Genomic DNA, 26086 nt, shown 5'->3' on the forward strand with positions numbered 1-26086 from the left:
AAGTAGGCTCCACGCCAAGTGTGGAGTCCAATGTGGGGCTTGAACTCACGATCCTGAGATCAAGACCTGAGCTGAGATCAAGAGTTGGATGTTCAGTTGACTGAGCCACCTTGGCACGTAAGTATTGCAGCTGTTTTTGAGGATTTTTTTGTGGACACATTTTGTGGTCAGCATTTTAGATACAGTTTTAGAATTTCTAAAGAAGTTTGCATTGAATCTAGATTGCTTAATAGTGCCTGATGATCCAAGTGAAGAAGTATGTATTACGAAAGTACCATTCTTCACCTCTCTGAAGAGCCCTGTTGACACTTTTCATATACGCATTACTCTTTTTTAAATTGCTTTTGAGTTTGTGCTTCTGCCAAAAGAGTACTTAATATTACGGAAATTAGAAACAGAAAAACTGTTGTTGAAAGCTTAGCTGAATAAGGGCAGTTTGTCAAGTGGCTGGTCTCAGTAATAAAAGACAAATAATATTTACTTCTGTCTTATTTGTGAAGCTTATTTTTCTCTGTCCTCACTAGTGGGCATTAACCCTTAGGCACTTGCAATAGTTTGATAATAAAATTATTACTGGATAGTTTCATTTTATACTGTCACATTTTTATGCCTTGTACAAATAATACATACAGAGCCTTCATTATTCCATACAATATGTTATTCCATAAAAACAATAAATAGTTTCCTCAAAAAGTATGACAATTATTGCATGTATATCAATTAAAACCATGGCATGAAATCCGTATGAATACATTTTAGCATAAAATAGATAAACAAATACTAGGGCAGATCTAAGGTGATGACACAACAGTGGACGTTATGACTAACGTATGGACATATTTCCTCTTCCTCACCTTCCAGATTTGGTGTGCTATATAGATGGAACTGTGCCCCCCTAAAATTTATTTGTTGAAGCCCTAAGCCCCAGTGTAATGATATTGGGAATCATTGGATGGTAATTAGGTTTAGATGAGATGAGGAAGGTGTAACTCTCACGATGGGAGTAATGCCCTTATAAGAAGAGACAACAGAGAACTTACTTCCTCTGTCTCTCTCCACCCACATAGTCAGAGGACAGAGCAAGAATGAGGAAGAACCATGTGTGGATACAGCAAGAAGGCGGCCATCTGCAACCCAAGGAGAGAGTTCTGACCAGACACTGCCCCTGCCGGCACCTTGATCTTGGACCTTCAGTTTCCAGAATTGTGAGAAATAAACTCCTCCCGTTCTTTAGGCCAGCCAGTCTATGGTGTTTTGTTATGGCAGCACGAGCTGAGACACTGTGTGTGTGTGTGTAGTTTCTCAAACTACATGGACTTAAAATTTGCCAGAATCATTTTGCATATGTAATAAGCTATACCTTTTATCTACTAGGTCATAAATCTATTTCTGTTATTAATTTCTAGGAAAATGATGTAAGGGGTATTCATTTCTTGGGCCCCTCTTATTTCATTACCAGCATTAGCAATTAATTTTCACTTTAAGACCACTTTGGAGGAATACCTTCCACGTCCCACCAAGTTCTTCCCTACCTCCCAACAGTTGCTGCATATGTGACAAGTGGAGAACAGCAAGGTTCGTTAAGATACAGATGCTGGGTGGTTGGTACGAACCATCACTAGCTAAGCTGTTCACTCCATCCAGCCTCTTAGATCAACAACCTACCTCACACTATCACCTAGTTTCACAGACATCCCAAGTCTCACATGTACCATATTGAGTTTTGATTTGGCCACCCCAAACAACTCTTCCTTGGTCTTTACCATTGGCAAAGATAAAGCAAGACTAGTTAAAGTGGTAAGGATGATTTTAATCCATAATATACTATTTATACTATATAATAGGGAAATATTTACAATAACAATAATGGGGAAAAATGTCCAGAGTGGATGGAATTCAACTTTGATTTGTACAGAAGTGACAGGGTATTTAAAAGGGAGAGTGAGAGGGGCGCCTGGGTGGCTCAGTCGGTTAAGCGGCCGACTTCGGCTCAGGTCATGATCTCACGGTCCGTGAGTTCCAGCCCCGCGTCGGGCTCTGTGCTGACAGCTCAGAGCCTGGAGCCTGTTTCAGATTCTGTGTCTCCCTCTCTCTGACCCTCCTCCATTCATGCTCTGTCTCTCTCTGTCTCAAAAATAAATAAACATTAAAAAAAAATCTTTTTTTTTTAAATAAATTAAAAAAAATAAAAGGGAGAGTGAGAGAATAGGAAAGGAGTAAGTGGGGGCTTTATAGTGTCAGGAAAAAGAAAAATTACAAAAAGCAGTAAGAGGGGTTTAGTCGATGTGAAACACATCTGGGTTTGTCTGCTGGCGTTTCTCCAAGTTAGGCTCCTACCCTCTCACAGAGACTAGGAGAGTAGGCCCGATCTTCAGATGTTGGCTGGAACAAACAGTAAATTCTTTTGGCAGGCTTGAGTTCTCTCAGATAAATACTTTAAAGGGAGCTACAGTCATCCTAGGGATGCAGCCTGGAGCTGTCAAACTATGTTAGTGTTTGTTCAATTCTTTATAGGCCAGGATTAAGGCTTAGTCAAGAAGAGAGCTCAGAAGAACCCGGCTAGAGTTTGGTCAAGGAGAGAGTTATTTATCACCATGTCATTAAAGGGCAAATCTAGGGGCACCTGGGTGCCTTAGTCGGTTTAGCGTCTGATTTCAGCACAGGTCACGATCTCACTGTGGGTTCGAGCCCCGCGTCGGGCTCTGTGCTGACAGCTCAGAGCCTGGAGCCTGCTTCAGATTCTGTGTCTCCCTCTCTCTCTGCCCCTCCCCTGCTTGCACTCTGTCTGTCTGTCTCACTCTCAAAAATAAATACACATTAACAAAAAAAAAATAAAGGGCAAATCGAAAACATCAGTACCTTACCTTAAAAATAAAAAATAATTTCACCACATCTCCCATCTCAGCTGCTAACCCTGGCAAACATCTCTAAATTACCAACAGATTGCTATCAGATCTCTTTGCTTTTTTTTTTTTTTTAATTTTTTTAATGTTTATCCATTTCGACAGAGAGAGAGAGACAGAGCATGAGCAGGGGAGGGGCAGAGAGAGAGGGAGACAGAATCTGAAGCAGGCTCCAGGCTCCAAGCTGTCAGCACAGAGCCTGACACAGGGCTCAAACCCACAAACCTCGAGATCATGACCTGAGCTGAAGTCGGACGCTCAACTGACTGAGCCACCCAGGCGCCCCTGGATCTCCTTGCTTCTATGCTAACCCCCTTCAGTCTATTGTCAACACAACTGGAAGAGTGATCTTTTACAAATTAAATCATATTATGTTCTGCTAAGGCCCCAAACCCTCAGTGGGTTCTTAATCTCACCCAGAGTATAAAGTCTTTACAATGCCTAATAAAGGCCCAGGGTGACCTGCCCCATTCCCCTTCCTCTGTAACCATTATTAGACTTTCCCTCTGGCTCCATCTACACCAGACTCACTGGCCTCCTTGCTGTTCTCTGACAGGTCAGAAGGCTTCTGCCTTAGAACTGTAGCTCTAGTTCTGCTGGAACATTCTTCCTGCAGGTTACTACATGTCTAACTTACTCAGGTCAAGTCTTTGCTCAAACTTCACCTTCTCAATGAGGTTACCTTGAGCAACCTGCTCTGTCACCTTACTCCCCCACCCAGCTTTTGTTTTCCTTTTGTTCCACGCACTTATCCTCTCCTAACATACCACAGACTTGATTTATTGTCTTCACTTTTTGTTTGTTCTCTCTGCCAGAATGTAACGTCCAGAGCACAAAACTTCCTCCAACCCTGGTGTATTTTTTTTCTTATTTAAACCATTGCCACATTATAGATGTTCAATAATTTTTTGAATAAATGAATCAGTCTAAGTGAAATTTCTTAATGATATAAAATAAGCTCCTGTAATGTTTTTCATTAGTCGGTATGTCTTGTTATAGTATTTAGCATATATAAATAAATTCTGTGAGAGAGGTAGCCTCTGGCTCTGCAACTGAAGTTTGCTAAGGAGCATTAAAATTTTACGCTTGGCACTTATGTCCCTGTCTCTCCTATCCCTACTCCCTACTCTCTACTCCACCCCCCCCCCCCCCCCCCCCCCCGTATAGAGGGAAAGATAAATGAGGTAGCAACAGATAGGAAAGGAAAACATTATTAATTCAGTGTTTGTATTTTACTGGTTAGTTTAATGTCTAAATTTATGGTAAGACCAAAGTTCAAGAAGATTAGGAAGAAATACCATAAGTAGACATAATCATGAAAGCTTAATGCTCACCAGAAAACTTGTATCTTGTGTAAGAGAAGTAATTTGATTGGCTCATCTTAGTCAAAACAATGAATTTTCTTGTCTACTTGTCTAGTTATTGGTGTGCTGTTTTTCTACTCCTTAAACCATTTTCTCCTATAGTGTAAATCATTTTTACTGTATTTTAAGATGATACGGTGGGGAGTGGGCAGGGAAGGGAGAATGCATTGTTAGAGATTACATTCTGCAGCCAAGGTGGCCTGAGTTCTAATCTCAGCTTTGCTACCAACTATGCAACTCTGGGCAAGTGATATACAGTTTTCCACCATACTTTTCCCATTTGTGAAATGGAGATAATAATAGTATATACCTGATGGCGCTGTTTTGAGCAACAGCTCATCACAGCACACAGTGCCTGTTACACAGTATTCACTCTGTAAGCAGCTATTTTTATAGAATAATGGAGTGTTTTCAGAAAAGAAAATGTATAATTTAAAATTGGATGTTTTTTTTTTTTTACATTTTAGAAATGTAATGTTCTACATTTTTTTTTTTTTACAAAACATTGTGTTTTTACATTTTCATAAAACGACATTGGTCATACAATATTAACTGAATCATGGAAGTAAATTTTCATTACTATATACTTAAAAAAACCTCTTTATGGGCTCATTTGAATTTTTAAATTCCTATACTAGAAAATTTATAATTTGAAATACTAGGTTTAGAGAGATGCTGCAGACAGTGGTGTTCTGTACAAGAGGTAAAGTAATTCTCCCTTCACCTTTCTGAGTTCTTGGCTGATACCCCTGTAATAAAAAACAGATTACCAACAGAATAAACCCAGATGTTTAATAACATGTATCCTCAGGTATACATGGGAGATACCCAGGGAAAAATTAATAACTTTCAGAGGTGATTCAAGCTTAGATACCATTTTCAGCTAAAGAGAAAAGGAAGAAAGGTGAGGGGGAGACTAATTGTGGGGAGGTTGCCTGGAAAAGCAGTGTAATCAAGTGTAAGATTTGTTATGCAGATTTATGTCTGCATCTTCTCCATTGATAAGGGTCTAAGTTGTCACAGGAATCATCTTTGTCCTTCCTGGTAGAGGGAGGAAGGACACTTTTGTAAATTTATGGCATGATTTTAGGCAAATGCAGGGAGGGCAGGAGCTTTTCTTGTATCTGCTTCTTCTCAGTTGCTTTCAATTCAAAATAATCCTTACGCTAAAGTGGCATATTTTGGAACGGCATCTTCTGCTACCCTTTGGTAGGAACTTCCCTAGGTAGCTCTGTAGCTCCACTGCCAAGAACTGTGAAGGATTTGACATTTTATCTCACTTGTAAGCCAACAAGTAGCTTGTCACAGTTTCATAGAAGTTGCAGATGCATGAGATTCCTCTGTCAGAGACAAAGGATTTTATTATTCATAGCACAACAGGCAGTGCGAGCTTCAGGCTCCCATAGATTCCTCATGCTCCCAAATCCCTCAGTGTGAGCTGGGCCTGCTAGGCAAGTGCTGTGCAAGCAGTTAGTTTGTATCAGAATGGAGCAACTGCAAGTTTTGGAATTTCTTGCTAGCAAACCTACCCAAACTTTGCCCTGGAGGGAGAGAGTATCTTTGTTAGCTTGCAACAAATTTCTCTGCCCTTGAGGGAAATACTATCCCTATCTTTGAAAGTAGATTTGTAGCAATGCAAGAGAGCTACGGAGACTTGATCCCTGATATACACAAATGCAATACAAACGCAGTCTATTATGATGAAAAAAAAAATGCACAAAAATTCTGACCAGAGATTTAGACTAACACTGTAGATGTAAAACACTCAATCCTTTCTGAGCATTTGAGTATGTAGTTAATCATTTAGAATCAGACCTTGCTATGACTTGTTTTGCTTTGTAATGCCTTATCACTTGATGCTTTAACAGTCATATGTTTTTCCTTTTGTCAGGTAGGTTTTATCATCTTTTTATTTATGCCACTAATTTAACTTTATAGCCTAAAGTATTTCTTATTGTGTTAGAGGAACTGAACACACGCTTTCTCAAGAGTCTCCTGTACATTAGCAATCTTCCTTTCTCTCTGCCTCTTCCTGATAAAATTTCAGAAGGTATGTTTCTTCTTTGTTGTGTAGCTGGGCAATTGTTACTCAGCTTTGCAAGGTTGTTTTCCTCTGCTAATATATATCTAAATCTCATCCCCCATCCTTAAAATGTTAAGATACATTTTATTGGTTGTCATATTCTTCAGATCTAATACCATCCTGCTCTTTTTTTTTTTAATTTTTTTTCAACGTTTTTTATTTATTTTTTTGGGGGGACAGAGAGAGACAGAGCATGAACGGGGGAGGGGCAGAGAGAGAGGGAGACACAGAATCGGAAATAGGCTCCAGGCTCCGAGCCATCAGCCCAGAGCCCGATGCGGGGCTCGAACTCACGGACCGCGAGATCATGACCTGAGCTGAAGTCGGCCGCTTAACCGACTGCGCCACCCAGGAGCCCCATTTTTTGTTTTCCATTTTTAAGCTAAAGCTACAGCTATCCTGTTCTCTCATGTGTGTATGTGCATACGGTCTTTTTAAAGCCAGAGCTACAAAATTCATTTGAGTTCCAGAGAATAGCAGAACTATCAAATACTGTTACTTAATACATTAAAATAACTTTTTTCACCATGTGATATAAACCAAGTTGTTGGCTAGGTGCATATAATTAAGGGGCATAGCCGAAGAGTTTGCCTAAAGGTTGAGTCATTGGTAGAGTTCCCAGAAAATATACAGGCCATCCTATGTACTAACGTATAAACAGCGAATGTTTCAGTATAAATGTCTATCTCGTGTGATATTTGGGACCTGCATACATTAAAAAAAATCATCGTTTATTTGAAAATGAAATTTAACCAAACATTCTGTGTTTTTATGTGCTAAATCTGGCAACTCTATTCGCCATTTCTCTATCAAACTACAAATAACCTGGTAAAATTTCGCATGAAGTGGGTTTTAGCTCAGAAGCACTCCCCTTGGGACAGAGATGATGAAGGTTTCAAAGTTGGATGATGTGACGTCAACATTACGCAAAAATAAATGTAACTGAAAGTTTTGAAATTCACAAATGTATATTTGGAAGCACAGCTCAAAAGAGTGGAAGAGTAGGTTAAAAGAAACCATGGACTGGCGGATTTAGGGGTTCTCAGGAAAAGGAAACTTCAACCTGGAGACCCTTGCCAAAAAGAGAGTAAGTTACCGGAGCAAAGCCTTCTCTGCAGTTTGGTGAGGAGAGAGCGCGAGACCTGAGCGAGCCAATAGGAACTGAGCAAGAGGGGGGCTGGGTGCGTGAGGCCAATCAGAGATGAGGTGGGTGGGATTAGATTCCTTGAAGTCGCGAGTTTCGGTAGCTTGGGCCCCGAAGGACGGGACTCAGCCAATCGGAGCCGAGCAAGGCGGGGTTCGACTCCGGGAAGGGGCGGTCGCAGGGAAGTAAACCCCGCGGCTAGCGCATCTTTCTGCCTCACTTGCTTCTGCATCTGCCCCGCGTCTGCGTCGGTTCCTCCTCCTTTCTTCTAGTTGGGCGGACGCTGACTCAAAGGGTGACGGGGGACGCTTATTCAACTCGTCATGGCCTACCCGGGATACGGAGGAGGGGTGAGTCTTGGCCGCTTCTCCGCAGCCTCCGCCCCTGCAAGGTGGAGCGTCCCTGCGGGCGGTGCCAGCCTGAGGGGTCCGCCTTCTGTCTCTGCTTCGCGTGGCTAGTCTCCCGTACTCAGCGGGGCTGAGACTGCACTGTGCTAGAAGCTGGGGTCAAGAGGAGCGGGGAGCCACAGGTTTTCTGGTCCCTGAGGGGCACCTTAGGTGCTCCTTGTGGAGCCAGGGATGTGATGTGCTTTTAGAAATTGCCTTCTTGGTTTAGAGGAACCAAAGCACCCTTTTCCTGTTCAGTGATGTTTTGTGGTGGACCCACACCTTCCTCAGTTTTGCTACACGTCCTCTTTCCGATTTTTGACCACTTCTTGTTTTCTTCCCTTTAAGTTGCTTACGAATAAATAAGGTATGCTAAAAATCTCCTAATTTTTGCTATTCTACCAAGGGCAATCTGTTCTAGATTTTTAGGGGGAAGTGGTCAGGGTTAGGTTACTTTTTCTTACATAACTGTTTATCCTAAATCACCTTTGAGAGTTGGAAGTTGTAATTGTGGTTATATACTCTTTTTAATTCCTAAATTTGGCCTTTTATTGGTCTCTTCTCTTCAAAGAAGTAACTTAAAAAACAGAACAAACAAACAAAAAACCGTCCATTTATTTTTGTTTGTTTTTTATCCATTATATCCTTTTAACATTTACCGTTTACTTTCTTAATTGCTTCATGCTCTAGTCATGCATTTCCTGGAGTTTGAAGTGCATTTCCTGAGTTCCAATACTTCCTCCATACCTTTGCCCTGTACACATCTAGTGATGCAGTTCTTCCAACTATTGGTAGTATCCTACCTTTTTCACTCTCCTCCTCCCCCCAGTTTAGAATTCTTTTTTTCTTCTCATTCTGGCAGTCTCTACTCATCCTTCAAGGATCAGGTCAAGATTTTTGTTCAAACTGGAATAATGAACAATCTCGATACTTCTTTCTCCTCCAGACTCATAAAAATGCTCAATAAAATGCCTCTCTGAGGTTTTAAAAATGTATACCAAGTTGCAAAGTGAAAAAAGTAGAGAGAAACCATACCGTAGCAGGAAACAAACATCAGACTATCTACATTTTAACCATGGTCTTACTTCTTACTAGTTTAGGAAACCTTTTAAGTTTTAGGTCCTCAACTGCAGAACGTACATAGTATTTTCACACTTCATAAAGTTGTTGGAAAATCAAATCACATAACTGAAAGTATTTAGTACCTGGCCTATAAAAAGCTTTCAGTAAATATTAGCTATACATTATTATTGTCGGTATTCGTATTGCTATTCTTACTAGTTTTGAAGACTGTGGTTAGAATTATCACTTTGTCTGTTTATTGATGTCTTAAAAAAATTTTTTTTTAAGTTTATTTATGAGAGATAGAGACAGTACGAGTGGGGGAGGGGCAGAGAGGGAGGGAGACACAGAATCCAAAGGAGGCTCCAGGCTCTGAGCTGTCAGCACAGAGCCTGGCTCACAACTGGAACTCACAAACCATGAGATCATGACCTGAGCCAAAGTCGGAGGCCAAAGTCGGACAGAGCCACCCTGGTTCTCCTATTGGTGTCTTTTTAAAAGGATATTTTCTGGGGGAGAGGATGTTTGCACCTTATGCAGTTGCCCATGACTAGTTCACAATTTCGTTGTATTTACCATGTATTCTTCTGTGTCTGAGGTATACTACTTGTTAGTTTGACTATAGATGAAATTTTCTTGTATTTCTTTGCCTTTTGTTTATTTCAGTGACGTTGATGATAAACACTTAAAAATTGTGTGTCATGTTCATCTGCTAAGTTCCTAAAGGTTAGAGAGTACTTTCTTCTGTTACATTTCTTTGATGCCGGACAACATATTAGTGAACTGAATTATGTCCTAATGCCAGACATCTAGGATTTTTTAGCTGAAACAGCTTTTGTGACAGTGAATTTGGTTGCTTTTTAGGAACTGTTTCTATCCTTGCTTTTCAGTAGACAACTCATAAATATTACTTTAGTGGATAACAAATAATGTTTGCATTTATAATCTTAACTTTTTTCACTCTTATAGTTTGGAGATTTTAGCGGTCAGATGCCAGGAATGCAGCTGCAGATAGGACAACCAATGCCAGGAACAGGGCCAAACCTGCTCCCTGGTGGATACCCAGCGTATTCTGACAGTTATTCCTCAGCAGGAGACCCCATGTGGACATACTTCACTGCTGTTGCTGGACAGGTGAGATGCTAAATATATTGCACAGATATCAGGGGTTTTGTTTTTGCTTTTGTTTTAAAAATTTTTTTTTAATGTTTGTTTATTTTTGAGGGAGAAGGACAGAGACAAAGAACAGGGGAGGGGCAAAGAGAGAGGGAGACACAGAATCCGAGGCAGGCTCTAGGCTCTGAGCTGTCAGCATAGAGCCCGATGCAGCGCTCGAACCCACGAATGGTGAGATCATGACCTGAGCTGAAATCCGATGCTTAACTGACTGAGCCTCCCACGTGCCCCACAGATATCAGTTTTAAGAAGTGATTGCTTTTTAAAAGAAATGTCAACTCTGTTACTCAGTGTGTCATTTTAAATGTATATGAAATTTGTATTTAAACTTACCTAGGCCGATTTTTCTCTTGAGATCAGAGATGAGGGTAGTCATAATTACTTCATTTTTTAAAAACTCTGTTAGTGTGATACCTGACACATTGTTCATTTCACTGAAAGAGGAAACAGTGTGGTATGCTGCATGGTGACTGAGCCAAAGAGGATTGGGGGAAAGAGGTCTACGTGTAAATCTCCTTGAGGAAGCTGGGGCAGAGCGTCAAAAGGAGACTTTTCAATTGTGCATAGTTTGGGAGAGTCTTGAAGGTAAAGCAAATTGGGAAAGGGTAAAGAAAACAGGGCAGAAAGGAGGTTCAACTACCAGACAAATGAGAAGAGGCAGGTTCACACTGAGTCTTAGTTACAGTCCGTTATCTCTTCGTTTATACTTATCGATGAAAACTTTTTGAGTAGTTAGAACTTCACAGAACTTTGATAACACTTTTCATTCGGTATTCTTTCGCTTGAGTGTTCACTAGGTCCCATATACTTGGCTGGAAATAGAGGATGCACACAGAATTATTATATGTGGCAGACACTTTGTTTTCGTGACCCAACTCCATTCACAACCTCTTTTTCCCTTGTGTAGTGGTAGTTGGAAAAGCCCCAGTGCCATCCCGGACACCTTTGTGATTAGTAAAGGTAGCCACGTGCCATAGGACGGACCCTTGAGATGTAGGTGCCGTTTCTTAAGGACACTTCTCTTTTCTAAGGGAGAAAATCCCTCCTGGGAACTGGTGTTGGCCTTTTTTGCTCCTTATTTCTTGCCTAGAAAGGGAACTCAAAGTTGGGAGGTGCAGCAGTCATCTTGGTACCTGGAGTCAACAAGCTTGAGATAAAGTCCTTTGGATGAGAAACGTGGGAAAATGCAGAGATCGATGGCATCTTAAAGCTGCCTTACAGTCCTGTTCTGCCTGGCCTTGGACTTCTTGTGCAAAACAATGAACCCTTATTGGTTTAAATCTCTTCGGTAGTATTTTCTATTGTTTGCAGCTAACTGTAATGCTAACGGTTACATTATACCATTCCAATCTGCAAAGAACTCTTAAGTACTGTAATGCTGGGAATAAGTCTGTTATCTATAACTGACTATATATTAAATCTATTTTATAAAATTATAACTTAAAACATAGGAACTGGGCATATATATTTAGAGACTTTTATTTGACTTCTGAACTCTTTCAGTGTTAAAATCGTCAACACTAATTTGCTGCGTTTGTACTGTTCTTAGTTTCACTCTCTTCAAAAAGGGTTAACAAAGACTAATATAATTTTTATACTCCTTAACCCGAATTTATAATTCCTGTGTGTCTTTTGAACCTACTGCTGTTCAACTTTGCTTCCTCTGTAATCTTTGTTCTTTCCCTAGAAAAGAATTTCCGTACTCTTCAAGGTCCCTTCTATGTCTCTGAATGTATATAATTCAGAGAAACGTCTTCTGTACACTAAGTGGGCTTTTCCATGAAATGTTAGAGAAGCTCATGGTTGAACAGAAATCATCAGACCACATGGGACTGATTTCCCTCATTTTAATTGGATTGGTCAAGGTTTTTAGTAAATGCAAATTTCTTTTTTCTAGAAAGTTTTAAGTTTGAGCCTAATGTTTCCACAATGCATTATTTCTTATAAATGAGAAAACAATTGATGAAGCTGAGTAATTATCACTAATGTTAGTCTCGGGTGGAGTATCATTTTCCCACTTAAGGAAAGTTAAAGGTGATTTATAACCATGTTATCTTAAGCGTACTAAAAGTTAGAATACATTTTTTTTTTTAAATGAGAGAAAAGTCATTTCCTACCTTTGTTTCTGATTTAATAATTTGTAAAAGATTGTCTTTTAAAATTTCCTGTGCAATAATTGACAATGACCTGGCATCTGTGCCGTCATTTCATGGAGATACTATTGACAGTGGCAGCTGTAGACTTCCTTGATTGTTTGTTGGTTTGGTGTTGTTTACTGATGATTTCTTCTCCAATCATGTTAGAAGTGTATGCCTAATTTTTCAGTCTTGAAATATAATAGTGATTTGATATAATAGGGAGGTAGGCAATTGTTTACATAAAAATTCCTTCTAAGGTCTTTATCATTGGAGGAAAAATTTCTAACCTAGCTTTGGTTCTAAATGGTGATTTTATAAAGTACAATTCTCTTACTAAAGAATTTAAAAATTTATAAGAGAAATCTCAAAACTATGCGTGGCAGAGAAAGGAACACTTAGATACTCTTTGTAGGCACATGGATGATCCATTGGAAAGAATGCTTTTTATTCCTGCTAGAACTACTGGAATTTTTTCTTCTACCGAAATTTTTGTTATAAGGAATTCCCTGCTAAAGATCCATTAAGATATGAGTGTTTATGATACTTCTTAGAAGTAGTTTGGAAACATTTTTTTTCATTTCTTGGGTCTCTTACAAAAATGAACTCTTAAAAAGTTTGTGTTTTAAATTTGCCTCCCTGATACTTCCTCAGAGCTATTTTTTTTGCACTTATGACAATGTCTGTGATGCTTCCAAGTAAATTGCTCTGTATATTTTTATTTATTATTTTTTATTATTATTTAAAAAAAAATTTTTTTTTCAACGTATATTTATTTTTGGGACAGAGAGAGAAAGAGCATGAACGGGGGAGGGGCAGAGAGAGAGGGAGACACAGAATCGGAAATAGGCTCCAGGCTCCGAGCCATCAGCCCAGAGCCTGACGCGGGGCTCGAACTCACGGACCATGAGATCGTGACCTGGCTGAAGTCGGACGCTTAACCGACTGCGCCACCCAGGCGCCCCACTCTGCATATTTTTATAGAAAATAGGGTGAGATACTGAAACATGATGAAAACATTCAACTTGTTTTACTTTGGTTGTGATTTCTTGTTTGTGTTTAAAAAAATTTATTTCCCACAATAAGTTCAAACGAGAATGTTTGGGCAGTAATCAGAAGAGTAACAACAAGATGCCGGATGACTGGGGGCAATGGTGGAGGGGAGAAGGGATTCTCTCCTCCCGTTACGGCTTCAGTGGTTACAACCTCAGTATCCCTTAGAAATAATCCCCCCCCATGAAAGGGGCATTAAGGGAATGTGTCTGAGACTGTTCTGAACACATTTTGATCAATTTTCTGTTTTACGTAGAGTTCCAATGACTTTCAACAGATGTTATTTTGACCTACTATAGGTCAGAGTGATTATGTTGTTTCTCAGGAGTAGAGAAAATAGATTGTATTTGAAGTGCTTAAAAATTAATAGAATATAATTTGTGAAAAATTATTTTGTATGCTCTTCTGTAATTTGCCTTTGTTGTCAATACTTGTCTCTGTTAATTTTGTAGTTGATAATAATGTTTTAAAAAATGCGTGTCTGTTGATTGGCCTAGAACAGCCAGTCAGCACTTTAATGTGATTTTATACAGCTGTGCATTAAATCAGACTATAATTATTTTTTAACAGGATGGTGAAGTGGATGCTGAGGAACTTCAGAAATGTTTGACACAGTCTGGAATTAGTGGAACTTACTCTCGTGAGATCTCCCCCACCCCCGTATTTAAAATATTAAAAAAAATCTTTTTATCACAGATATACATGCCCATAATTTAAAGAATCCAATAATTCTGCAAAGCTTATTGTGAAGATAACTGTTCCTTGTGTTCCTTGTACGTAACTGTCTCCCTGACATTAACTACTCCTAGACGAAATTTCATTCAGCTTTTTCAGGTGACTCTTGAAATTTGCCTCCACATCTCAAAATAACATACTTTTATCACTATAGATTTTAGTTTTCTTTTTTTAAAGTTTATTTATTTATTTTGAGAGAGAGAGCAAGAGTAGAGGAGGGAGAGAGAAAATTTCAAGAAGGCTCCATGCTGTCTGTGCATAGCCTGATTCAGGGCCTGATCTCAGCAACCCTGAGACCGTCATCTGAGCTGAAATCAAGAATCACATACTCAACCAACTGAGCTATCCAGGTGCCCCCCTTCTATGAGTGTTTTAATTCTGCTATCATATTCTTAAAATCCAAGAGCTTCTCTTCTTTTTTCATGTAGGTGAAGTCTTCCCTTATCTCTCTGAAACTGTTAATGTATTTTTCAAAGTTTTTGCTTCTTTTGTAAACTGTGTTTTCTCCAATTTTTTTTTCCAGTTTATTTGTTTGGTTGTCTTTCATGTTAGATGCTTTGCTCAGGTGTGCTGACCCTTGTCATACATATTTAACTGAAATGCAGGTGAGACGCTCCGAGGTGTTGGTTTGGTATTCACTATAGGCTTCAATGTCTGGTAGCCTGGTGGGGCAGTTTGTCGTGCAACAATGAGAATCAGCGTATTTTGGGATTTCCTTTTGGGCTGGTTGTTTGGTAGGAAAAGAGGATAGAGGACCCAGGAGGGTTCTCAGTCTTTGATAAACAGTTATTTGCATACCTTGTTTTTGCTAGATAGGTTAGTGTTAGTGTTAGAGTTTAGGGATAGGGTTAGGATATGTGCCTGCAGTTCAGAGACCTCTCCAGAGAATAAAACCCCAGACTTCCCCTGGAGTGAGAATCAACATGGCAGCCATCTACTGATGAGGCAAGAACGGGCTTTGGGGCTCTAAATACTTCTTAAGTAGGTATTCAGTTGATCCTTCTGTTTTTAGGTCTACCTTCACACCCATTTTCAGAAATACTAGCAACTCTTAAGTGTTTGAGGTCTTTCCCAGGATAACTAGGCTGCTTCTTAGCTTTTTTGTCGTGTGTTTAGGAAGCCACTTTTTCAGATTTAGGGTTAAGATTAGGGTGAGGGTTAGGGTTAGGGTGTGTGTCTGGTATTGTACAGTCAGAGAGACCTCTCCAGATGGTTAGAGTTAAGGTTAAAGGTTAGGGGTTAGGGGATGGAGCTTAGGGGCTTGGGTATGCCTAGTGTCTTGGAATTTAGAGACCTCTCCAGAGTATAAATTCCCAGGATTTTCCTGAGGTTAGAATAGACATTGCTGACCTCTTAAGGAGCTAAGGCAAGGAGGGGATTTGGTGCTCTAAATATGTCATAAATAGATATTCAGTTGGTCCTTCTGTTTTTATCTCTACCTTCACACCCATTTTCAGAAATACTACCAATTGATAAATGTTTGTGGGGTCTTCTCCAGGATAAGTAGGCTGCTTGTCAGCTTTTCTTGTGTGTTCTGAAGCCATTTTCTCACATCAAGGGTCAGGGCCTAGCATTGGGGTTAAGATTAGGGTTAGGGTTATGGTTAGGGTCACGGTTAATGCTAGTGTATGTTCCGGGTGTTTTGCAGTTCAGAGACATCTCCAGAGGGTGGCAGTTAGGGTTTGTTTTAGTTAGTGTGTATGGTTAGAGGTTAGGGGTTAAGGGTTGTGGGTTGTGGATTAGGGGTTCTACTATGTTCCTGGTGTCATGCAGTTCAGAGATCTCTCCAGAGGTTTAGGATTAAGGTGAGGATTAGCATTAGGGCTTCAGAAGTAGGGTTTAGGGATTTGGGTATGGACGAATATCCTGCAGTTCAGAGACCTCGCCACAATGTAAGTACCAAGACTTCTAATGAGGTAAAAATAGACATTGCAGCCATCCTCTGTGCTGAGGCAGGGAGGGGATTTGGGGGCTCTAAATGCTCTTTAAGTAGATATTTAATTGGCTCCATGTTTATCTCTACCTTCACACCCACTTTCAGAAATATTACCAGTTCTTCAATGTTCAAGGTCGTCCCCAGGACAAGTATGATGCTCTTCCGCTTTTCTTATCATGCGTTCAGAGGCCACTTTCTCTGATCTAAGGTTACAGTTAGGGTTTGGGTTAGGGTTAGGGATAATGTTAGTGCATATGCCTGTTCAGAGTCCTTTCCAGAGGCTTAGGGTTAGGGACAGTCTTAGGGTGAAGGTTAGGGTTAGAGGTTAGGGATTGAGTGTTCGGTGTGAAAGGTTTGGGTCTTTGCCTTGAATCTTTCAGTTAAGAGACCACTTCAGAGAATAAGATCCCAGAGTTCTGCCTGGGTGAGAAGAGACATGTGAGCCTTATATACAGCTGAGCTAGGGATGGGATGTGGGGCTCTAAATACTCGTTAAATGATTCTCAGTTGTCTTCTTATCTGTAACTTCACATTCATTTTCAGAAATACTACCAATTTTTAAATGTTTGGGGTCTTCTTTATGATAAGTATGATGCTCCACAGCTTTTCTTATATGTTTAGAAAGCCACTTTCTCAGATCTTGGGTAGCGTTAGGTTAGGGGTGTTAGCCTTAGGGTCAGGGTCAGTTTTAGGCAATGTGCCTGGTATCCTACAATTCAGAGACCTCTGCAGACAGTAAATCCACAGACTTCTGCTGGGGTGATAATAGACATGGCAGCTATCTACCGATCTGAAGCAAGGAGGGGATTTGGGTCCCTAAATACTCTTTAGATAGATATTCACCTGGTCTTCCCATTTTCATCTCTACCTTCGCACACAGTTCTTAAATGTTTGGCATCTTCTCCAAGAGAGCTAGGCTGCTTCTCAACTTTTTGTATCATGTATTTAAAAGGCACTTTCTGGGGCGCCTGGGTGGCTCAGTCGGTTGAACGTCCGACTTCGGCTCAGGTCATGATCTCGCGGTCCGTGAGTTCGAGCCCCGCGTCGGGCTCTGTGCTGACAGCTCAGAGCCTGGAGCCCGTTTCAGATTCTGTGTCTCCCTCTCTCTCTGACCCTCCCCTGTTCATGCTCTGTCTCTCTCTGTCTCAAAAATAAATAAACGTTAAAAAAAAATTTTTTTTTAAAATAAAATAAAATAAAAGGCACTTTCTCAGCTCTAGGGTTATGGTTAGGGTTTGCATTAGGTTTAGCGTTACTGTTCTTGTATTTGCCTTGTATCCTGGAGTTCAGTGACCTTTCCAGAAAGTTTGGATTAGGGATAGTCTTAGGGTTAAGGTTAGGGTTTGAAGACTTTGGGTGTGTGCCTGGTATCCTGCTGTTGACAGATCTCTCCCAACAGTAAATCCCTGGACTTCTGCTTGGGTGGGAATAGACATCGTAGCCATCTATACTGCTGAGGCAAGGAGGGGATTTGGTGCTCTAAATACTCTTTAAATGGATATTCAATTTGTCCTTCTGTTTTTATTTCTGCCTTTGCATCCATTTTCAGAAATATTGCCAATTCTTAAATGTTTGGGGTCTTCTCATGGATAGCTAGACTGCTGCTCACCTTTTGTTTTTGTTTTTTTCTTCTTCTTTTTTTAATCAGAAAAACTGTGCTTAGAAAGCCCCTTTCTCATCTCTAGGGTTAAGGTTGGAGTCAGGATTAGTGTTAGTGTTAGGGTTAGGGGCTGTAGGTTACTGGTTAGTGGTTAAAATTAGAGTTAGGATTATGGTTAATGTTAGGGTATGTCCCTGGTATCCTGCTATTCAGAGACCTGTCCAGAAGATTAGTGTTAGGGTTAATATTAGGGTGAATGTTAGTATCAGGGTTGGAGGTTAGGGCTTAGTGGTTATTGGTTAGTGGTGAGGCCTTTGAATATGTGCCTGGCATCCTGAACTTCAAAAACCTTTCTGGATGGTAAATCCCCCAACTTCTGGTGTGAGCATAGACATGACATCCATCTATGGAGCTGAGGCAAGGAGGAAATTTGGGGCTCTGTATCCTCTTTAAATAAATATTCAATTGGTCCTTCTGTTTTTATCTCTACCTTCACACCCATATTTAGAAATACTACAGATTCTTAAATTTTGAGATTCTTCCGCTGGATAACTAGGCTGCTTCTCAAAGCTTTTCTTACCATGTATTCAGGAAGCCACTTTCTCCTAGCTAAGGTTAGTTTTAGGGTTAGAGTTATAGTGAGGATTAGGATTAGTGTTAGTATTAGGGGTTAAGGGTTAGCGGTTAGTGTTAGGATTATTGTTAGGGTATATAACTGTTATCCTGTCGTGCAGAGACCTCTCTAGAGGGTTAGTGTTAGGGTTAATGTTAGAGTCAATGTTAGTATTAGTGCTAGAGGTTAAGGGTTACTGGTCATTGGTTAGTAGTTAGGGCTTCATATATGTGCCTGATACCCTGAAATTGGAAGAACTCTCCAGACAGCAAATTCCCAGACTTCTGCTGATGTGAGAATAGACATAGTATCCATCTACAGAGCTAAGGCAAGGAGGGATTTGGGGGCTGTAGATACTTTTTAAACAGATACTCAATTGGTTATTCTGTTTTTATCTCTACCTGCACACCCATATTTAGAAATACTACTAGTTCTTAAACATGTTTGGGGTCTTCCCCTGGATAACTAGGCTACTTTTCAGCTTTTCTTATTGCGTGTTCATGGTCACTTTCTCCTATCTACGTTAGTTAACTTCCATTCATCTTACTATTTTACAATTCTTTTCCTTTATGTTCTCTCATTCTCTTTTTTCTAATGGTTTATGACTTTAGAAATTTAATTTTTTCCCATTCCAATGGGGTATTAAAAATCTATGAACTTTCCTAAAAATTCTTCTCTATTCTTTGTCAAAAATATTTAATCTTCTATACATATACATTCAATCTTATTTTATGATTGAAGGTATGCTTATATGAAGACTCAGTTCTTGCCATTTGTTATCATCTGTTGAGATTCTCCCACATAACGGATGGGTGCCATGTTAACTTGAAAGGAAAACGTACCATTTGCCTGACAAAATGATGGAATGCCATCCAGGGATTGTTCGTGGAAACTTTGCCACCCTGCTTCTTCCCACCTGAACAGGATTTGAAGGAGGACTGGGCTCCTGTATTGACTTTTCCACTTACTGGCTCTATGACTTGGGAAACTTTATTATTCTGGGCCTCTGTTTCTTCATTTGTAAATTGGGACTATAATACCTTTGTATGTTTATGTAAAATCACAAAATCATGCTACCTGGCTCATAGTGAATACTCATCGAGTGTCTGTTGAATTGTCCATCTGAAAATATTATAACCACCTATTCTAACATTGACACTGTATTAAATAAACATTTAAAGAAAATCAGCTATTTTGACTTGTAGAATGTTTTACGATTTTTTTTCTTAATAGGTCTAAAATTTAGCTGAAATATTTTTTCTCATAAAAATTTCAAAATATGCCAACATCAAATAACAAAATAAGATAATTTTAAGCATTTTTATTTATTCATTTATTCATTTTAAGGAGCGAAGAGTAAGAACTTGGTAAGCTTACCTAAACTGTACTGACGTAATATTTCTTTTATCAAGACTGATACAATAAGTCTTGAGGTAAATCAGCATACTAATTCAATATAATTGTGATAAGGATTAGAAAAATTCTACTTAGTGTGAGTCTTCAGTTATAGTTCTATAAATATGAAAATGTTAATATTTCTAATAACCCATGATATTAAGATAGTTTATATTTATTTTTTCTTCCTGCCTTTTCCCTTGCCCAAGGGAAAACAGCCGCTTCAGATCAGAAGTTCACATTTTTACTTGATTGATTGCAGTAAACTAGCAAATGATTTACCTACATCCGGGTTCATCTTACTTTACTCTGCAGTCTGTTTAATGTAAATGAGTATTTCTGTAATGGAAATTTTAGAATTGCCCCTCTGCTCTGTAAAATTCTTCAGTGACTTCCCTTGGTCTAAATCTTTAGGGTGGCATTCAAGACTTTCATGATCTGACCCTCTTCTCCCTTTAGATGTCTTCACAAGCCAGTCCTTCATCTCAAACTTTAATCACATCTCTACATCTTTCGTGTTTTGTGTACTCCGTATATGTCAGATTTCTATTTAAAAACCTGCTCGTCGTTTGTGTTGGGAAGATCAAAGCCCTCCTTTCCCCTGTGACAATAATTTTCAGTTATTTTATAATTGCTTATATAACTACCAAATCCCCTTACTAGATGTGAATAGTTTGGAGTAGTAGTAATTTTTATTTTAGTCCTTTTTTTTTTTTTTTTTACTATGGATGCATAAGCATTCGAAGTTTGTTGATGGGGTGACTGTATTTTTGGCAATTTTTAAACATTTTGTTTTATAAAATAGTAATTGTCATAATTTTACATAGATAAAATTGGGCAGACTCCAATTCAAATAATAAATATGTTTTACAGCCTTCAGTTTGGAAACCTGCAGAATTATGATCGCCATGTTGGATGTATCCTTGAATAAAAATAGAAAATACTAGAATATGGAATAATTGTTTTCTGAATATAACTAAGCAATTGTTGGCTGTATATGACTACAGTAAATTAGAGACTTTAAAAATACTTTGTAAGATTTTGTTTGAATTCCATGCTCTTCCATTTTGAAGTAGAAATCTATTCATATGCTGAATTTAGCTAACTTGCAGAAGCATACTAATAGTTTTTTAGTCAATGATTTACAGCTTTGGTAAATTCTCATTGGTATCAAAATTTATTTTTATTAATAAAACTATCAGAGAGATTACACAGGAAAAATGAGGTTTAGTGAATTCAAAGAACTTTGGGCAGCTCTTAATGCCTGGAAGCAAAACTTCATGACTATTGATCAAGACCAAAGTGGCACAGTGGAACATCATGAATTGAATCAAGCCATCGCTGCTATGGGTAAGAATGTTAAAATTCTTTAGAATCTATCCAGATAATTGTTCTTTGATGAAATGAATCTTAACTGTTTTAATTTGTTAAGTGACAAAGGAATCTATTATTTCACCAGCTGTTGCCCAGTTTGATTTGAAGATTGTAGATGAATTCTGATTGAAGACTTTTAACAAAACCATTTTATCTATTTTTTTTTTCAAAAGATGATCTTTTTTATACATTGTGGTTGATAAAATTAATTTCTGAATTTCCTCTGTTGAGTATATTAAAATGCATTCCTCTAATTGTGGGTAACCACCATTTATAGTGTATTCTTTTTTAATTTGCTGAGGTGTCTAATTATTTATTTTATTTTTGCCAGATTTTTGGAAGTATTAATATGCAGTGTTATATTAATTTCAAGAATACAGCATTTCTATTTGTATCCGTATAGGTGTTCAACAATTCTATACATTACTCAGTGCTTATCACAAGTATATTCACCGTCTGTAACCATACAACATATATTATGATCTTATTGACTATGCTGTATTTTTCAGGGTGACTTAATTATTTTGTTTAAAAAATTTTTTTAATGTTTATTTTTGAGAGAGAAAAAGAGAGCAAGAGTAAGAAAGGGTGGGGCAGAGAGAGAAGGAGATACAGAATCCAAAGCAGGCTCCAGGTTCTCAGCTGTCAGCACAGAGCCCGACATGGGGCTCAAACTTGTGAACTGTGAGATCATGACCTGAGCTGAAGTTGGATGCTTAACCGACTGAGCCACCCAGGCACCCCTTTTTATTTTTTTTTAATGTTTGTTTATTTGTGAGAAAGAGACAGAGCACAAGCAGGGGAGGGGCAGAGAGAGAGGGAGACACAGAATCTGAAGAAGGCTCTAGGCTCTGAGCTGTCAGCACAGAGCCTGATGCGGGGCTCGAACTCATAACCAGCGATATCACGATCTGAGCCAAAGTTGGATGCTTAACTGACTGAGCAACCCAGACGCCCCTGGGGTGACTTAATTATTTCGTAACTGGAAGTTTGTACCACTTATCTCCCCTCTGGTAACCACCAGTTTGTTCTCTATATTTAAGGGCCTTTTTTGTTTGTTCCTTTTTTGTTTGTTTTGTTTTTTAAATTCCATATATTTTTGAAACCATATGGTATTTGACTTTCTCTGACTTATTTCGCTTAACATAATACCCTCTAGGTCCATCCATTTGTCGCAAGTGGCAAGATCTCATTCTTTTATATGGCTGAGTAATATTTCATTGTATATATGTACCACATCTTTTTTATCCATTTATTGGTTGATGGACACTTTGGTTGCTTCCATAATTTGGCTATTGTAAATAATGCTGCAGTAAATACAGGGCTGCACATATCTTTTTGAATTAGTGTCTTCCTTTTCTTTGGAAATATTCCAGTATTGGAATTACTGGATTATATGGTATTTCTATTTTTAATTTTTACTTTATGTATTTATTTTGAGAGAGAGAAAAAGCAGGGAGGGGCAGAGAGAGAGGGAGAGAGAGAGAGAATTCCAAGCAGACTTCCCCATTGGTAAGCCACATGTGGGGCTCGAACCTACGAACTGTGAGGTTATGACCTGAGCCAAAATTAAGAGTCTGAAGCTTGACCATCCTAGCCACCCAGGTGCTCCCCTCTATTTCTGACTTTTTGAGGGCCCTCCATACTGTTTTTCACAATGGCTGTACCATTTACATTCCTAACAACAATGCAGAAAAGTTTCTTTTTCTCTACATTTTCACCAATACTTGTTATTCCTTGTATTTTTTTATTCTAGCCATTCTGACACATGTAATGGGATCTTTCATTGTGGTTTTGATTTGCATTTCCCTGATGATTAGGAATGTTGAACATTTTTTTGTTTGTCTGTTGGCCATATGTTTATCTTCTTTGGAAAAATGTCTGTTTGGGTCTTCTGCATATATTTCATTGGATTATTTGGGGATTTTTAGTGTTGAGTTGTCTAAGTTCTATATATTTGGATATTAACCACTTACAGGATATGTCATTTGAAAATATCTTCTCCCATTCAGTAGGTTGCCTTTTCATTTTGTTAATGGTTTCCTTCACTGTGCAAAAGCTTTTTATTTTGGTGTAGTCCCAGTAGTTTATTTTTGCTTTTGTTTTCCTTGCCTCAGGAGACCTATCTAAAAAAATGTTGCTTCAGCCAATGTTAGATTACTGCCTATGTTTTCCTCTAGGAGTTTTGTGGTTTCAGGTCTCATATTTAGTTCTTTAATCCTTTTTGAGTTTGTGTATGATGTAAGAAAATAGTCCAGTTTCATTCTTTTGCATGTGGCTGTACCATTTTCCTACACCATTTGCTGAAGAGACTTTTTCCCATTGTATGTTCTTGCCTCCTTTGTCATAGATTAATTGACCATATAAGCATGGGTTTATTTCTGAGCTCTCTATTCTGGTCTTTTCATCTATTTGTCTATTTTTGTGCCAGTACCACACTGTTTTGATTACTGCAGTTCTATAGTATATCTTGAAATCTGAAATTGTGATACCTCCCACTTTGTTCTTCTTTCTCAGGATTACTTTGGCTATTTGGGGTCTTTTTAGTTCCATACGAATTTTAGTATAATTTGTTCTAGTTCTGTGATAAAATGCCATTGATATTTTATAGGGGTTGCATTGAATCTGTATATTGCTTTGAGTAATATGGACATTTCAACAACATTGGTTTTTCCAATCCCTGAGTATAGAATAGTATTCATTTGTGGTAAGAGCTCTAATTTGATAGCAAAGGCTTATCTCAATATATTACTGGTTTCCATATTATACTCTAGCTTTTCAACAATAAAAACCATGTTTTCTAAATTTTCCTTCGTTTTCTTATGTGGTTAGTATACACAGTATATGCCAAAATACCTCAGAATGCAAAGTCTGCATTTTAGAGTATTTTAAAAGAATGTAACTTTATTTTTATCCTTTCTTTGGTAAGCTGAGGTTCTCAGTCTGCTTTCTTTCAAAAGTGGTAATATAAAATGGTGTTTAACCTGCTTTTACAGTTTATGTAGTATTCCTAATTGTGTTTACCCTTTGATTTTTTTTACACTCATTTCTAAACAAAATACAGTTGTAAGAAAATTAACCTTTTGAAATTTAAAATCTGAACCCAATGCAAATTATCTCAAATTCCAATTTAAAGAAGCTAAAGCTAGTGATTTGTTTTGTTTTATAATTAGACATTTTAATTTAATAGATGGTCATTTTAGAGACAGTCCTGGACACATCATATATAGTTCAGTTAAAGCATTAATACCTAATGGATTAAACTCGATCCTTAATTCAACATAATGTAGAAAAGGTACTATAACCTTAGGCAAAAAAGAAAACTGCCAAAGAGTTCACATAGGCATTTGAGTGCCATAGAGAGATATTGTGGATTATTCAAATTTAAGATCTTCAGATACATGTTAAAATATTCAAATTATTTTGCTGAGAATGCTATGGGAAATAATAAGAATTTTATCATTACACATTCCGATCATAACTCTCTACTAGGAAGCTTAAAATGCGTTTGCATATAATTACATAAGTTTCCATATTTTACTTCTATTAATTTATACCTTTCCATTTATTTATTTATTTATTTATTTATTTATTTATTTATTTATTTATTTTTAGCAAGTTCCCTGGATTGTAGCTACACATAAAATTTTCTCTACATTTATTATTGTTTTCCTCTTTGAGTAGATTGTCTTCTGTCCAAATCTGCTAATATAGTAATATATAAAGACAATAATTCTAGGTCAGCATCCTTCACAGTAAAGTCTGCACATATTGGAAAGTTGCTAAGAATAGATCTTAAAAGTTCTCATAACAAGAAGAGAAAATTCTGTAACTATATAGGGTGACAGGTGTTAACTAGACTTATTATAGTGATCATTTTGTAATATATGCAACTATGGAATCATTATATTGTACATCTGAAACTAATATAGTTATATATGCCAATTATACCTCAATGAAAAAAAAGGCAAAAAGGAAATAAAGAATTTAAGTGATAGCAAAAATCACTAATAATCTTTCCTTGATATTCTTTAAAGAACTATGAAATTACAGAATTGAAATATTGGAGCATTAAAATCTATAAAATATTCTAGACATTATTTAAAAATAAAAATATATTCTAAAAATACAAAAACATAATTTTGTTTTTTCTTAGCTATGACTTCATTACATCTAGAATTTAGATGTTTATGTACCACTTAACCATTAGTAGTAAAGCCTTTGTCTGATAAGTTTGAATATGAATGTGTTTTATTTTTAGTATATATTTTTATGGAATGAATTTTGGAATTTTACTTTTTGATTGTTTTTAAAGAAAATGCAATGCTGTGATGTTCTTATGGTGTTTGGTTTTAGAAGTTTTAATCTGTTAATTCTTATTTCTAGGTTATAGGTTGAGCCCTCAAACATTAACTGCTATTGTTAAACGGTACAGCAAGAATGGCAGAATCTTCTTTGATGATTATGTGGCTTGCTGTGTGAAGCTTCGAGCACTGACAGGTATTCATCATTTAAAAATGGGTATAGCGTTATGTAGCTATTTTTCTTTTTCTTTTTCTTTTTTGAAATTACTGATTTTTTTAAGTTTATTTATTTTGAAAGAGACAGTAGGAGAGGGGGAGACAGAGGGTGACAGAATCCTAAGCTGGCTCCGCACTATCAGCACAGACTGATGTGAGACTTGAACTCATGAAACCATGAGATCATGACCTGAGCAGAAACCAAGGGTCAGACGCTTAACTTGCTGAACCACCCAAGTGCCCCGTAGCTATTTCTCTGAAAAATATCTCTTGTTTTCTTCGACAAGTTTGTAATATTATGTATTTCTCACCATTATTCACTGTTAAATTTAATCAGTTTTAAGGCTTTAAAACTTTAGCAATATTGTGAAAAAAAATTAAAAAAAACTTTAGCAATATGAATACTGAAAGATTGTTGTAGCTCAGTTTTGGGAAGTTTTCATGTCTCAGTTGCCTGGGATATGAAATCACTTGATTTAATTGAGTATGAAGAGAAAGAGGGAAGATGGCAGTGGAGTAGAAGGACCCTAAGCTCATCTTGTCCCATGAACACATCTAGATAGCTATCAAATTATTCTAAGTACCCCAGAAATCAACCTGAAGATGG

General features: G+C 37.9%; 1 protein-coding gene across 4 annotated transcripts in view; it reads left to right on the plus strand.

The window, feature by feature from the left end:
- The first annotated feature begins 57 nt into the window (after positions 1–57).
- GCA (grancalcin) overlaps positions 58–26086 on the plus strand; it is a 35194-nt gene continuing 9165 nt past the window's right edge. For 2 of the 4 annotated variants that reach the window (XM_019838173.3, XM_045033873.1), the window contains exons 1-7: positions 58–117; positions 1068–1205; positions 9912–10076; positions 13877–13946; positions 20459–20502; positions 20788–20935; positions 25346–25459. In XM_019838173.3, coding sequence (XP_019693732.1) covers positions 1086–1205; positions 9912–10076; positions 13877–13946; positions 20459–20502; positions 20788–20935; positions 25346–25459 — 661 coding nt within the window. In that variant the 5' untranslated portion in view covers positions 58–117; positions 1068–1085. Of the gene's footprint in view, positions 118–1067; positions 1206–6729; positions 7845–9911; positions 10077–13876; positions 13947–20458; positions 20503–20787; positions 20936–25345; positions 25460–26086 lie in introns of those variants that run through there. The other 2 variants (XM_045033874.1, XM_003990808.6) reach the window with 2 other exon arrangements.

This window comes from Felis catus, chromosome C1, assembly GCF_018350175.1.
Source record: "Felis catus isolate Fca126 chromosome C1, F.catus_Fca126_mat1.0, whole genome shotgun sequence".
Lineage (NCBI taxonomy): Eukaryota > Metazoa > Chordata > Mammalia > Carnivora > Felidae > Felis > Felis catus.